At 43.9% G+C, this 12,709-nt stretch overlaps 1 protein-coding gene across 3 annotated transcripts in view; it reads right to left on the bottom strand.

The window, feature by feature from the left end:
• Window positions 1-12,709, bottom strand: part of COLEC11 (collectin subfamily member 11) — an 86,305-nt gene that overhangs the window by 42,596 nt on the left and 31,000 nt on the right. Inside the window, exon 1 of one of the 3 annotated variants that reach the window (XM_077488736.1) lies at window positions 7,428-7,692. The exons of 1 other annotated variant lie outside the window; for it this stretch is intronic. In XM_077488736.1, coding sequence (XP_077344862.1) covers window positions 7,428-7,449 — 22 coding nt within the window. In that variant the 5' untranslated portion in view covers window positions 7,450-7,692. Of the gene's footprint in view, window positions 1-7,427; window positions 7,693-12,709 lie in introns of those variants that run through there. One more of the 3 variants, XM_077488737.1, reaches the window with a different exon arrangement.

Here is a 12,709-nt window from a genome sequence, read left to right as displayed (position 1 = left end):
GGATATGCCTTCTAGGCTTAGTAGAGGGGTTAGCCCCCAGGATAGCGGACAGAACTCTGATAGGACTCCTACTTTTTTATGCCAGGAAAATGATCACTCTATGCTGGAAAAAGCAGGCCCCGCCGTCAATATTGTTGTGGAAAACTCATGTCAATAAAGTATTACCACGTTATAAGGAAACATACCATAATAGAGGATGCCCCAAAAAATACACGAGAGTGTGGGCCAGGTGGCTGGTTCCGCAAACTGAACATGTACATAATGCCACTCTACGGGTGGATGTGATTTTGTTGCAGTAGGTGATTAGTATCGATTTATTTCTTTATTTACTTTTTATATAGTGTAGCCTCTGCTATGGGTTTAGTTCATTTCTTCTATAGTCCCTTGGGGCCCGACTGAAGAATTTGGTCCTTAGTTATCTCAATTGAGTGGGAGCCAACCCAGCACTAAGTTAGTTGTTGTTTGTTCTTGTGGACGTGCTACAGCTGTAGATTAATAATGTTGGAAGCAACTCACTGGCCCCTGCGTGGGTCTAGTCCTAATGCTGTGGCATGTTTACTGTTACCTGTTGACTGTCTGTTTGTCTGTCTTAAACTCAATAAAAATATAAAAAAAAAAAAAAAAAAACACAGGGTCTGCAGATGAGTCATCTTTACACAACAATAGGGCAGAGCTGGGCAGCATTAGTAGCAGCACTTCACACTGAGATATTGGGACACAGCACAGGACTAAAACCTCAAGGGTCAGGGGAATTTAAACCAGGATAGTTGGCAAGTATGAGGCAGCTGCTTTGGGCCCCACAACAATGACAGGGCCCAGGGCAGCTGCCCCTTTTGCCCTGCCTTAAAAACGGCCCTGGCCTAGAATACAGAGCACCTTCCCCTCCTTTTCTCCATAACATAATGAAAGTGAAGAGGTTCTGTAGTCCTCAGAGATATCTGGAATGATTGTAATGATAAGACTGAAGCATAGGCAAAGAGCATCAGGAAGTAACCAGCTTACAAGATTTCTGGCAGGATCATTCTGTGTTTTTTTTTTTTTTACTTATCAAACAGATTGAACAAAGCTCTTTCAATGGTATATTTGACAGATCAAAATAAATTAAAATCTTTCCAGATATCTGGAAAGATTGTAACTGAAAATACTGAACCACAGGCAGAGAGCACCAGGAAGTTATCACCCTATAAGATTTCTGGCAGGATCAACAAGTTTTTTTTTGTAAAAGATCCACCAATGGTATATTTAACAAACCACAAAATAAAAACAATGTTTTTTTTTTTTTTACATTTTATTGAGGGTCCATGCACACTGGCTAGAGGAGTTTAGCATTTTTCCTGTAGAAGCAACTAATGTTATCCTATGTGTCCATGCATATTAGGTTGTTTAGAGAAGCGTTTCTCAACCTTTTTTCAGTCAAGGCACCCTTTAAAATAATACACAATCTTGAGGCACCCCAGTCTAAAATGTAAAAAACAAAACTAAATAGTTTTACATAACGCAGCAACATCCACGCATGTAGGACACATTAGAGGTGATTTATTCTTCCAAAGCAAATACACCTTTGCACACTGGTACTGACGAGTATTCCAATGTTTCTCTTCTCGCTCACTCAGCTAATGTGACCCCAGTGCTCACGGAGAAGGTCAAGGGAGGGGAAAACTAGGATGCTGTGCAGGCGTTTGACGTCTTCCTTATCAACTGATGATGTCATTGGTTGTTAGAATGCCGGTAGCTAGAAGGTTGCAATGGTGCATAGGAAAACCTGTGACTTTGTGTAACTAAAAGGCAGGCTTCATCCGTCCGCTGACTTGTATACAGTTTTTGGCCAATTTTCAGCGTTACTAAACCCAGGACCCTGCATTCACTACAGGGCCGGACTGGCCTACCGGGATACCGGGAGATTTCCCAGTAGGCCGTCTGCCCTGGGGCCACTGCTCCCATCTCTCCTGCTCCTGTGTATCACTGAGCTGGCTGGGTCTTTGTTCAGGGGCCACGCTGTAACACGGTCTCGCCTCCCATACCAGTTTGTGTGATAGTAGAGAGAATCAGTGCTCCGCCTATCACACAAGCCGGTCTAGGGGGGCGGGACCGTGTTACAGCGCGGCTGCCGAACACAGACCTAGCTCCCCGATCCACAAGAAGAGATGCCGCCCTGTGTGCCGGGATGGGGGCGGCATATAGAGGAGATGAGCTCTCTATATTCCTCCATGCAGCCCCTGAATGCTTGCAGGAGGGAGAGGAGGAGAATCAAGCATTCAGCGGCTGCATGGAGGAATATAGAATGCTCATCTCCTCTATATGCTCTGCTTCTCCTCCTATCCAATCCAACTACTTTTACTGCCCCCCCCAGTTCTCCTTGTGCTCCCTGCCCCCCCCCCCCCCCAGTGCTCTCCTCCCCCGCCACACTTTCCAGCCCCAACCCCCAAGTTTTCTGTTCTTTCAGCCCCCCCCCCCCCTCTCCAGCTCTCCCCATCCTTCTCTAGCCACCATCCCAGTGCTCTTCACTCCCCCACAGTGCTCTTCACCACCCCACACTCTTAGCCCCACCCAGTGCTCTCAGCCTCCTGTGCTCTCCACCCCCATTCTTTTTGTCCTCCACCATTGCTCTAAAGTCCCCCCCCCCCAGCACTCTCCACTCCCCATCCCTGTGATCTCCAATCCCCTCTGCTCTTTGCCCCCACCCATGTGCTCTACAACCCCACCAGTACTCTCTGGTGGGTTTCCCCCTTATATCAGTAACCCACCCCCCTTACCTTAGTGTATTCTTTCTGCGGAAGGTGGATCCCTTCCCTCTCCACATTCTGAGTTCCTGGGGTCCCCCTTGATGATTGACCACTTTTAACTGGAATTTGCTTATATATATATATATATATATATATATATATATATATATATATATAAAGCCCTATGTGATTTCATATCTGTTTTATCTATAAATAATACATGTGCTTTAAAATGTAAGGTTTTCCCTTTCATGAATAAGAAAATACTGACATTATGCTGTTGTGCTGGTATAATAATGCTATGGGGCTGGTATGAAAATTTTTCCAGGGCTAGATTTTATTCCCAGGCTGCAGTCCGGCCCTGATTCACTATATCTGGTCTCCCATAGTACACAGAACATGGAAATGCAATCTGCTAAATTCCTTTTCTCAGTAGTATACAGCAGTCCTGTGATCTCTATCAGTGTCTGGATAAACTTGTAGGAGGTGTTTTCATTCTTCTCTGACTGTCCTGAACTGATGAGAATGCAGGGTCCCTGAACGTATCAAACAGTCTTTTTACATAATGCGGAGGATTAACCACTTAGGTTCCATGGTGAGTAAAAAAAGTGTGCTTTACTGCATATACAGACTAGTACAAAACACACTCAAAATTTGTGGGGTTTTTTATGGCAAGAGCACTGGTGTTTTTATAATCCAGTGTGCACAGATCCTGTCTGTAAATATGGTTTATTGAAGTTCATTAAGGCATATAGCATTTAATGTGTTGAGTAATACTGCCTATTGCAGGGGTAGGCAACCTGGGGCCCTCCGGCTGTTACAGAACTACAAGTCCCATCATGCCTCTGGGGGTAATTGTAACTGCCAGTCTGGCAATGCATCATGGGAAATGTAGTTCCACAACAGCTGAAGGGCTACTGGTTGCCTACCCCTGGCCTATTAAGAAAATAAATGTTCCTCTTAAATGGGACATTAAATGGTAAAAAGGCTACTTGGGGTATAAATGCGTATATGAATTTTATTTAGGATAAACCGTATAAAAACATTTTTTTGTAGAAAATACAAATGTGAAATATACATTAATATGAATATACAAACAAAAAATACATGGGATGCAGTATACATGAACTAAAATGCAATACAATATAAGACAATCACAATCATAGACTCCACAACACATGTAAACTACATGTACAGGAAAAAAGGGACCCGACGCATTTCGAGTAACCAGGACAGTGACACGTGAAAATGACGTGGCACTGATGACAGATGGCACTGATATATGGCACTGATGACACGTGACACTGATGTGACACTGATGACAGATGGCACTAATACATGGCTCTGATGACACGTGACACTGATGACAGATGGCACTAATATGTGGCACTGATGACACGTGGCACTATTACGTGGCACTGACAGATGGCACTAATACGTGGCACTGATGACAGATGGCACTAATACGTGGCACTGATGACAGATGGCACTAATATGTGGCATGACACGTGACACTGATGACAGATGGCACTGATGACACATGACACTGATAACAGATGGCACGTGACACTGACAGGTGGCACTGATGACAGATGGCACTGATACGTGGCATTGATGACAGATGGCACTAATATGTGGCACTGATGACTCGTGACAGTGATATGTCACTGATGACAGATGGCACTATGTGGCACTGATGTGGCACTGATCACAGATGGCATTATATGTGGCACTGATGACAGATGGCACTTATACGTGGCACTGGGGACAGATGGCACTGACAGGTGGCACTGGGGCAAATGGCACTGACAGGGGGCACTGGGGCAAATGGCACTGAAAGGTGGCACTGGGGCAAATGGCACTGACAGGTGGCACTGACAGGTGGCACACTGGGGACAGATGGCACTGACAGTTGGCACACTGGGGACAGATGGCACTGACAGGTGGCACACTGGGGACAGATTTATTGGCACACTGGGGACAGATGGCACACTGAGGACATGTTTATTGGCACACCGGGGACAGATTGCACACTGGGGACAGATTTATTAGCACACTGGGGACAGGTTACTTACGGCCGCTGCAGCTGCTAATCTCTCCCTCTTCACACGCTGTCTGTGTGAGGAGGGAAAGCCGGGGATGAGAGATGATCTCATTTGTTTACATATGAGATCATCTCTCATTGGGCACACCGATCGCGCTGTAAATGGCCGCTGTGATTGGTCACTTACAGCGATCTGTGACTGGCTGTGTCAAGGGGACACGGGCAGCACAGAACGTCCCCGATGCGCGCTCGCAGGAGCGCGCAACGCGCAAGTAAACAGGAGGCCGTCCCTGGCAATTGGCGTCCTCTCTGCAGCCGTCTTTCGGCTATAGCGCGGACACCTAGTGGTTAAATGTCTATGAATTGTTATTTTTGATACTGATTATTGATATTGATTATTAACTATATAAGATATTGGGGTTATTTACGAAAGGCAAATCCACTTTGCACTGCAAGTGCACTTGGAAGTGCAGTCGCTCTAAATCTAAGGGGTAGATCTGAAATGAGGGGAAGCTCTGCTGATTTTATCATCCAATTATGTGCAAGCTAAAATGCTGTTTTATTTTCCTTGCATGTCCCCCTCAGATCTACAGCGATTTTACTTCCAAGTGCGCTTGCAATGCAAAGTGGATTTTCCCTTAGTAAATAACCCTCATTGTGTCCCTTGATGAATGATAAGGAAATAAGAGAAGTTCATTGTTAGAGTTTACATACACTTCATTTAGGCCTCTTTCACACTGCCGTGACTTGAAAGACGTGTGATTTTACCACGATTTTGCAGCCGCAATTTCAGGGAATGCCTGTGTAAACTTGAGGTCTATGGACCTGAACTCGCATCAAAGTCAGACCAGAGTAGTACAGGAACTACTTTGAAGTCGGTGCAACTTGAAGTCACACAGATATGAATGGTAATCATTGGGAATCATGGGGTATGACTTGTCATGCCACTATGGTATCCAAAGTTGCAGAAAAAGTCATGAAAGGGGCCTTAAACCTGTATTGTAATGTTAATCCTGGCCACTGACACACATTCTGTATATATCACCATAATCTTACTGTTAAAGTAGAACTAAAGACACTTGCCTTTTTCAGCCCCATACACACTATCAGATTTTCTGCTGATTTTAGTCTTCAGATTTACCAAAACCATGTAGCGCAAGGGCCTGCCTGATTGCATACAAATTGAAACTCCTAAGGTTTGACCTCATATTACATGGTTTTGGTAAATCTGAAGACAAAAATCTGCAGAAAATTTGATAGTGTGTATTGGGCTTAAGGGAGAGTTACAACCCCTGAAAGTTTTTTTTGCCATCTTTGTCCGATTGGGGAGATTTTCTTTCACTTCCTGTAATCAGAACTAGTGTCCCCATTGGAAGATTTCCGCTCTATTCCTGTCCTGGTGACAACCTATAATTTGGGATTTCCTTTCACTCTCAGGTGATAATGGTAAAGAAAGGATTTATCTCCCTAGCTGGGCCACAGATAGCAATGACATTTTAACCACTTGCCGACCAGCGCACGACGATGTACGTCGACAGAATGGCATGGGCAGGCAAATTGGCGTACATGTACGTCCCTTTAAATTTGCCGCCCTGTCATCGGGAGCGCACCGCCGGCGGCGCGCTCCCGCACTGGTCGGGACCCTGTGTGTCCGGTCGCCGGACCCGCGGACTCGATCGCCGCGGGCATCCCCGCGTTTGTCTCACGGAGCGGCCGAATGGAGAAGTGCCGTTGTAAACAACATTTCTCCATTCTGCCTAGCAACTAGTGACGCTGATCTCTGCTCCATGTGATTGGAGCAGAGATCAGTGTTCACTAAATGAAAGCCCAACCCCCCCACAGTTAGTAACACACCCCTAGGAACACTTAACCCCTACACTGCCACCCACTGGTTAACCCCTTCACTGCCAGTGTCATTTACACAGGAATCACTGCATTTATATAGCAGTGATTACTGTATAAATGACAATGGTCCCAAAAATGTGTCAAAAATGTCCGATGGGTCCCCCACAATGTCGCAGTCACAATAAAAATCGCTGATCGCCGCCATTACTAGTAAAAAAAAATAATAAAAAATTATTAATAAAAATGCTATAAAACTATTCCTATTTTGTAAACGCTATAACTTTTGCGCAAACCAATCAATAATCGCTTATTGCGATTTTTTTTACCAAAAATATGTAGAAGAATACGTATCGGCCTAAACTGAGGGAAAAAAATGTTTTTTTATATATTTTTGGGGATATTTATTATAACAAAAAGTAAAAAAGAATGCGTTATTTTCAAAATTGTCGCTCTATTTTTGTTTATAGCGCAAAAAATAAAAACCGCAGAGGTGATCAAATACCACCAAAAGATAGCTCTATTTGTGGGAAAAAAAGGACGTCAATTTTGTTTGAGAGCCACGTCGCACGACCGCGCAATTGTCAGTTAAAGCGACGCAGTGCCGAATCACAAAAAGTGGTCTGGTCATTGACCAGCAAATTGGTCGGGTCTGAAAGTGGTTAACAGATGTTCTACACCCTGTCCACTCTATACAACATTTAAAACGAAAGTTTTGCCTTTAGCTATATTTTAATGTCATTAGTGAACTGCTGCATGTTCAAGCTCTCTCTTTTTTTTTTATGACCGTTTCTCACATGACAGAAGAGAACTCTTACCTTTACAAACAGAATAGTGCATCTAAGAGGTCCAACCGGCGTACTTATCAGCCCGATCTCTCCATGGCCACATTTAACCAAAGCAAATATTAGAAAGCACAGAAAAGGGTATTGGTGGTCCCACTGGCGTCTTGTTATAGAGCAGAGATGTGCAGATGTCCGGGGTGTCCGGGGTGTACTGTGCTTCCCACCGTCAGCTGGACAAATAGCTGGCTGTGCGGAGACTTTCACGTTTTTGTTATTGCTCACTTAGGTTTGTACTCTTGTTCTCCGCTTGTTCTCCGCTCCTACAGTGATATTTGCATAGAGGTACAGGAAAGAAACTTTTTTTTTTCTGAGATCTGTACTCACAGTGATTTCCAAGCACAACACAAAGATGGAACTGAGCAAACACTGACTGCTGACTGCAGGAACTGGAGCCACATCAGAAAAGAAGATTTAAGCCGAGATTCCCAAAAATGTTTTTCAAATGAGAGAAAGCTTGTGTCACGGTGGCCAGGCAGGAAGCCGCACAAGAGCAAAGACATGCAGAACTGAATGGCAAAAGACTCCATATAAAAACTAACCTGGTTTCTACTAAAGATCCACCTATTAAAGGGTCAGGGCACCCAAAAATGATATTATAGTTATAGGCGGAGTCTGGTGGGCTGAGAGCACCAGTCATAAGTTCCCAAACAGTTGGGGGGCTCGTGTTTCTCCTACAAAATGGGTTTTCGCATTCTTCCTTTTGCTTTTTCTGTAGTATTAAAAAAAATTTAAAAAATAAAAATGCGAGATGCAACATAGAGGTTTGGGCCCATTGATAAGTGTTATAGAAAGTGTAGGACCTTAGGAGCTCAAGTACAAAGATCTCACCTATAGGGCCATATCTATACACATCCACTACTAAATGGCCCTGTAAGCTATTTTCCATTAAATAGTTTGTTACTGTGTTTTTCTACCTCCTTGTAATGTCCTCTGTAAGCTCTCAAACTCCTTTTCCCCCCTCATTTCTGTTTGTTTAGAACCAGCAGTGCACGTTAGATGCAGCCATGTTTACTACTCTATGCACACTCCAAACCACATAGTCCCTAATCCATCTCAAGAGTGGACAAGAGATGTTGGCTACACTCCTACATACAGTGGAACCATGGAGAGAAAACATAGCCACCCTCTAAGGCCCATTTCACACTGGGTGGACTCCATTCCGATCAGCAGGGGATCCGCTCACGGATCCCCTGTTGATCAGAGCAGAGCGGGCGGATGACAGGTCCGTGTCCGCTCAGTTTATGGAGAGTGAACATGGACAGAGCCTGCTCTGCTCTATGGTTGGCTGTAAACAGATTCCACTGTCCGTTTACAACTGACTGGAGGGCGGATCCCCATTTGTTTGTTTTTAGGTTTGCACAGATACCGTTTTTTTTTTTCAGCGAGTACAAGTACTCGGCCATACTGAGTATTGATGCGCTGTGATTTGAGTCTATGCAAAGAAAATTGGCGCAAATCGCATTGCAAAGAATTGCATGTGATTTTAACAGGAATGCAGTTCGATTCCTGTTGGAATTGCATGTGATGTGTGTGTGTGTGTAGAAAGGGATTAAAGTGCCATTTAGTGGGCAGTTTAACGAATGTTATAATTTACAGTACATTTCTGGCCACATGCAAAATAATATACATAGGTTTCGCTGATGGTAGAAAATCAGGGCCACTGAAGGTGCTCATAGGGCTGGAAGAGATGTAGAGGCAGTTCCCCCCCCCCCCCAAGCTGACATAACGTCCACCCTACACCCATGGGGTCCCAGAACTTCTCCTCCAGCAGCCCTGATTTGCTATCATCGGTGGATGTAGATTATTTTGAATGTGGCCAGATATGTACAGTGAGTTCTAACCTTTTTTTAAACTGCCCACTAGATGGCACTTCCCTTTCTATCCATACTCACACACACACACACACACACACACAGGAGTGGTGGGGAAAAATGCGATTCAGGTAGGAATCACACCTCATTTCTGTTCAAATCACATGCAATTTGTGCCCATTCATTTTGTATTCCCGCAAAGCACATAGCAAAGAGTTTCAGTATCGGGATCATTTGGGCGATACTCAATATAGAAATTGGAGCATCCCTAGTTAAGGATGAATGGAAAACTGACAGGCGGAACAGTCATGTAAAAGTTGGATCACAGAAAAAAAAGAAGGATTTGTAAGAGAATGAGAGTAATAGACGACACTTTGAGTTAAGAATAAATACTTAAATATATCTTTTTTAAACACTGTCACTTTAAAAGTAGAACTATGGTCAACCTATAAAATCACATACAGTATGTGATGTGGGCTCTCCAGACCAGTGAGAATTGGCTTCATGTTTTTCTCAGAACCCCTGGAACTTTTTATAAAGATCCTGCCAATAGAACCATTGAATGAACACCTCCTTTGGCTGGATGGCACCATTTTTCCTTCTGTAGTGAAATCACTGAAACATCAACAACCTTGCTGTTGCTTTAGCTGCTTAGATGCTGGCAGCTCTCCAGATACATTTATCAATAATTAAAAAAATAAAATAAAAATAAAATAAAAAAAGGTACATTTATTTCAATACCTTTAACTTGTAATTTTGCATTGAAAATGTCTGAAAAGAAAAAAAACGCCAGGCTTTAGAGGGACTTTAACTACTTGTAGTCTGCCAGTTGTACACAAATGGGTGGATGGCACACCCCTGAGGGTAGGATAGCATTTTAAAAAATACATTTAAGTGTTCTTGCGCATTCCTAGCAAGTACACAAGCACTATACTGTATGGGCATTGTTCACTGTTCAGTTCACAAACAGAAGGTATATAGCCAATGATCACATGGTACCAGGGCCACACACAGTAGCTGGTACAATGATCGTGTGAATGGGAGGATGTCATATGGCATCCTTTGGGATAACAGTGCTCCTGCTCGACCATTTTTCTTTTACTATAGATTGGGTGGGAGGTGGTTAATCCACTATTTTCAATTGTCCACTAAGCAATTGAGATAAATATCAAACAAACTGCTTCAGATGGCTGGGCGTTGGTCTGGTTCGCTGTGCCAGCAGATAAATATCAAGAGTATGAGGATTCTCTCTTTCTGCACAACCAAACTGTGAAAAAAATTGAAAAGCTTACTAATAAGCACAGGATACAGCTTTTATGTTTCACGCCTCCTACTATTATTATAAAGGATTTATATAGCACCAACAGTTTACACAGCACTTTACAAAGTAAAGGGGGGGACAGTACAATTACAGTCCAGTTCAATACAGAAGGGATAGGAGGGCTCTGTGCCTGGAATTTATAATCTAAAGGGGAGGTGTTGGTACAAAAGGTAATAGCTGCAGGAGATGATCTGATGGAGGTGACTCGGAACAGTTCTTAGGCAGAGGTGCGGTAGGCTTCGATGAATAAGTGGGTTTTCAGGAATCGCCTAAAGGTGGACAGGGCAGGGACTGATCGGACATACCGGGGCAAGGGGTTCCAGAGGATGGGAGAGGCTCTGGAGAAGTCCTGAAGGTGAGCACGGGAGGAGGTAACAAGGGAGCTAGAGAGCAGGAGGTCCTGGGAGGAGCGAAGGGGACAATTTAGGCCATATTTGCAGATGAGGTTGGTGATGTAGCTGGGGGCCATGTTGTGGATGGCTTTGTATGTTGTGGTTAGTGTTTAGAATTGTATACAGTGGGGTAGGGGAAGCCAGTGAAGGGATTGGCAGAGAGGTGCAGCCAGACCTTTTTTTTTGAGCTGGAACTTGGTGAAACTCAGTTCCAATACCTCTGGCTCAGTCACTCTGCTCACCACTATCACTTGCAATCACAGAAGTCTGGCTTCTGTGTTTACAAGTGACAGCTTGCCTCCCATGAAATCCCACAAATCTGTTCTCCTGCATTGCTTCCACCAAGTGTATGATGGGGACAAGGGAAATGCAGGTGCTCAAAGTGCAGTGCAGATCCTAGGAATACGCCCAGCGTCTTTGCATGTGTGTCGTTGATTTCAATGGATCTACTAGTGCTACAAGTGCTGTTTTTTAAAAAGCACATGCAAAATACATACTGTAAAAATTGTATGTTGTGCCACTGAATAAACTGAGAAAAAAAGGCAGTAGAGCAGTGAAATCTTCATGGTGGTTATGGCATGGAAAAACCCCAGTTGATCTCAGAGGAAAATCCAACAGCTTTCTATAAAATTGTTTGACAAGGTCCTTGTTTTTGATCATTTTCTATTCAGTCACAATTATTCTTTCAATCTCCTCAATCTATTTGTGTCCATAAAATTGATAAAAATGTATCATGGAATCAAAATTTCAAACGGTAGGCTGTCTTTGTTCTTCTAACTTTTAATTGTATTAGTGATCAAAATCTGGTAGAAAGTCATTTAATTTGCCTAAAACATTGCTAGGTGTGGCCAGCATTAGAGCATTCACCAGATTTGTACAGTGGTCCGAGTTAAATCTCACCTATGACTACTTTTAGGCTGGGTTCACACCTATGCGAATTGGATGTGGGTTTCACCGCATCCAATTCGCATGATAGGAGATTGTGACCGGCTCTCTATATCTCCGGTGCGGCACCCGTAGGGTCCTCTACGTCTTTTGGTCCATTTCAGGTCTGAATTCAGCCCAAAAATCCTGGCTGAAATCGGACCTGAAAGGGTGAATGGAGACGTTGTGAGCCGCATGCGGAAATAGTGTGAACTCAGCCTTAACCACGTGCGACTGGGCACTTAAAGAGGAAGCAAACTCTAAAAACAAAGTATTAGCAGTCATTCAACATTTTAAGATTATTAAAAACTCTTCAGAACTACCTTTTTTTCGTAAATCAGCAGTGCCATCTTTTGTCTTTTCTATGGATATCATTTCTGGCCTCCCTGGGTTCCCCTGCCGAAATCTCGCGCATGCGCAATCGCGGGAAGAATCGGGACGCTGAGGAGGAATGAGCAGTATCGCAAGCCTTCCTAGCTGTGCCATTCTCGATGGAACACACATACCTGGCATGCTGTTGTTAGGGAAAAGGCACACATCGCGTGCTGTTAATCGAACGATGAACTGTGCATGTGCCAGTGACGTAGTGAAAGTTTGCAGCACGAATTGTGAGATTAAAAAAGTAAGTGAAGTGTAACAGGCAGCGATCAATAGCCTGACAAATGTACCGTATTTATCGGCATATAGCACGCACTTTTTCCCCCTTAAAATCGGGGGAAAGTCGCGGGTGCGTGTTATACGCCAATCCCCACTGTCTGCGAGTCTAAAATACTGAGCGCCGCCGAAAAATACTGAGCGCCGCCTAAA

This window comes from Lithobates pipiens, unplaced genomic scaffold (genome assembly GCF_037356315.1).
Source record: "Lithobates pipiens isolate NorthernLeopardFrog02 unplaced genomic scaffold, aLitPip1_a1.2 Scaffold_18, whole genome shotgun sequence".
NCBI lineage: Eukaryota > Metazoa > Chordata > Amphibia > Anura > Ranidae > Lithobates > Lithobates pipiens.
Note: the sequence above shows the minus strand (reverse complement) of the source record. Positions and strands in the feature narration are given on the sequence as shown.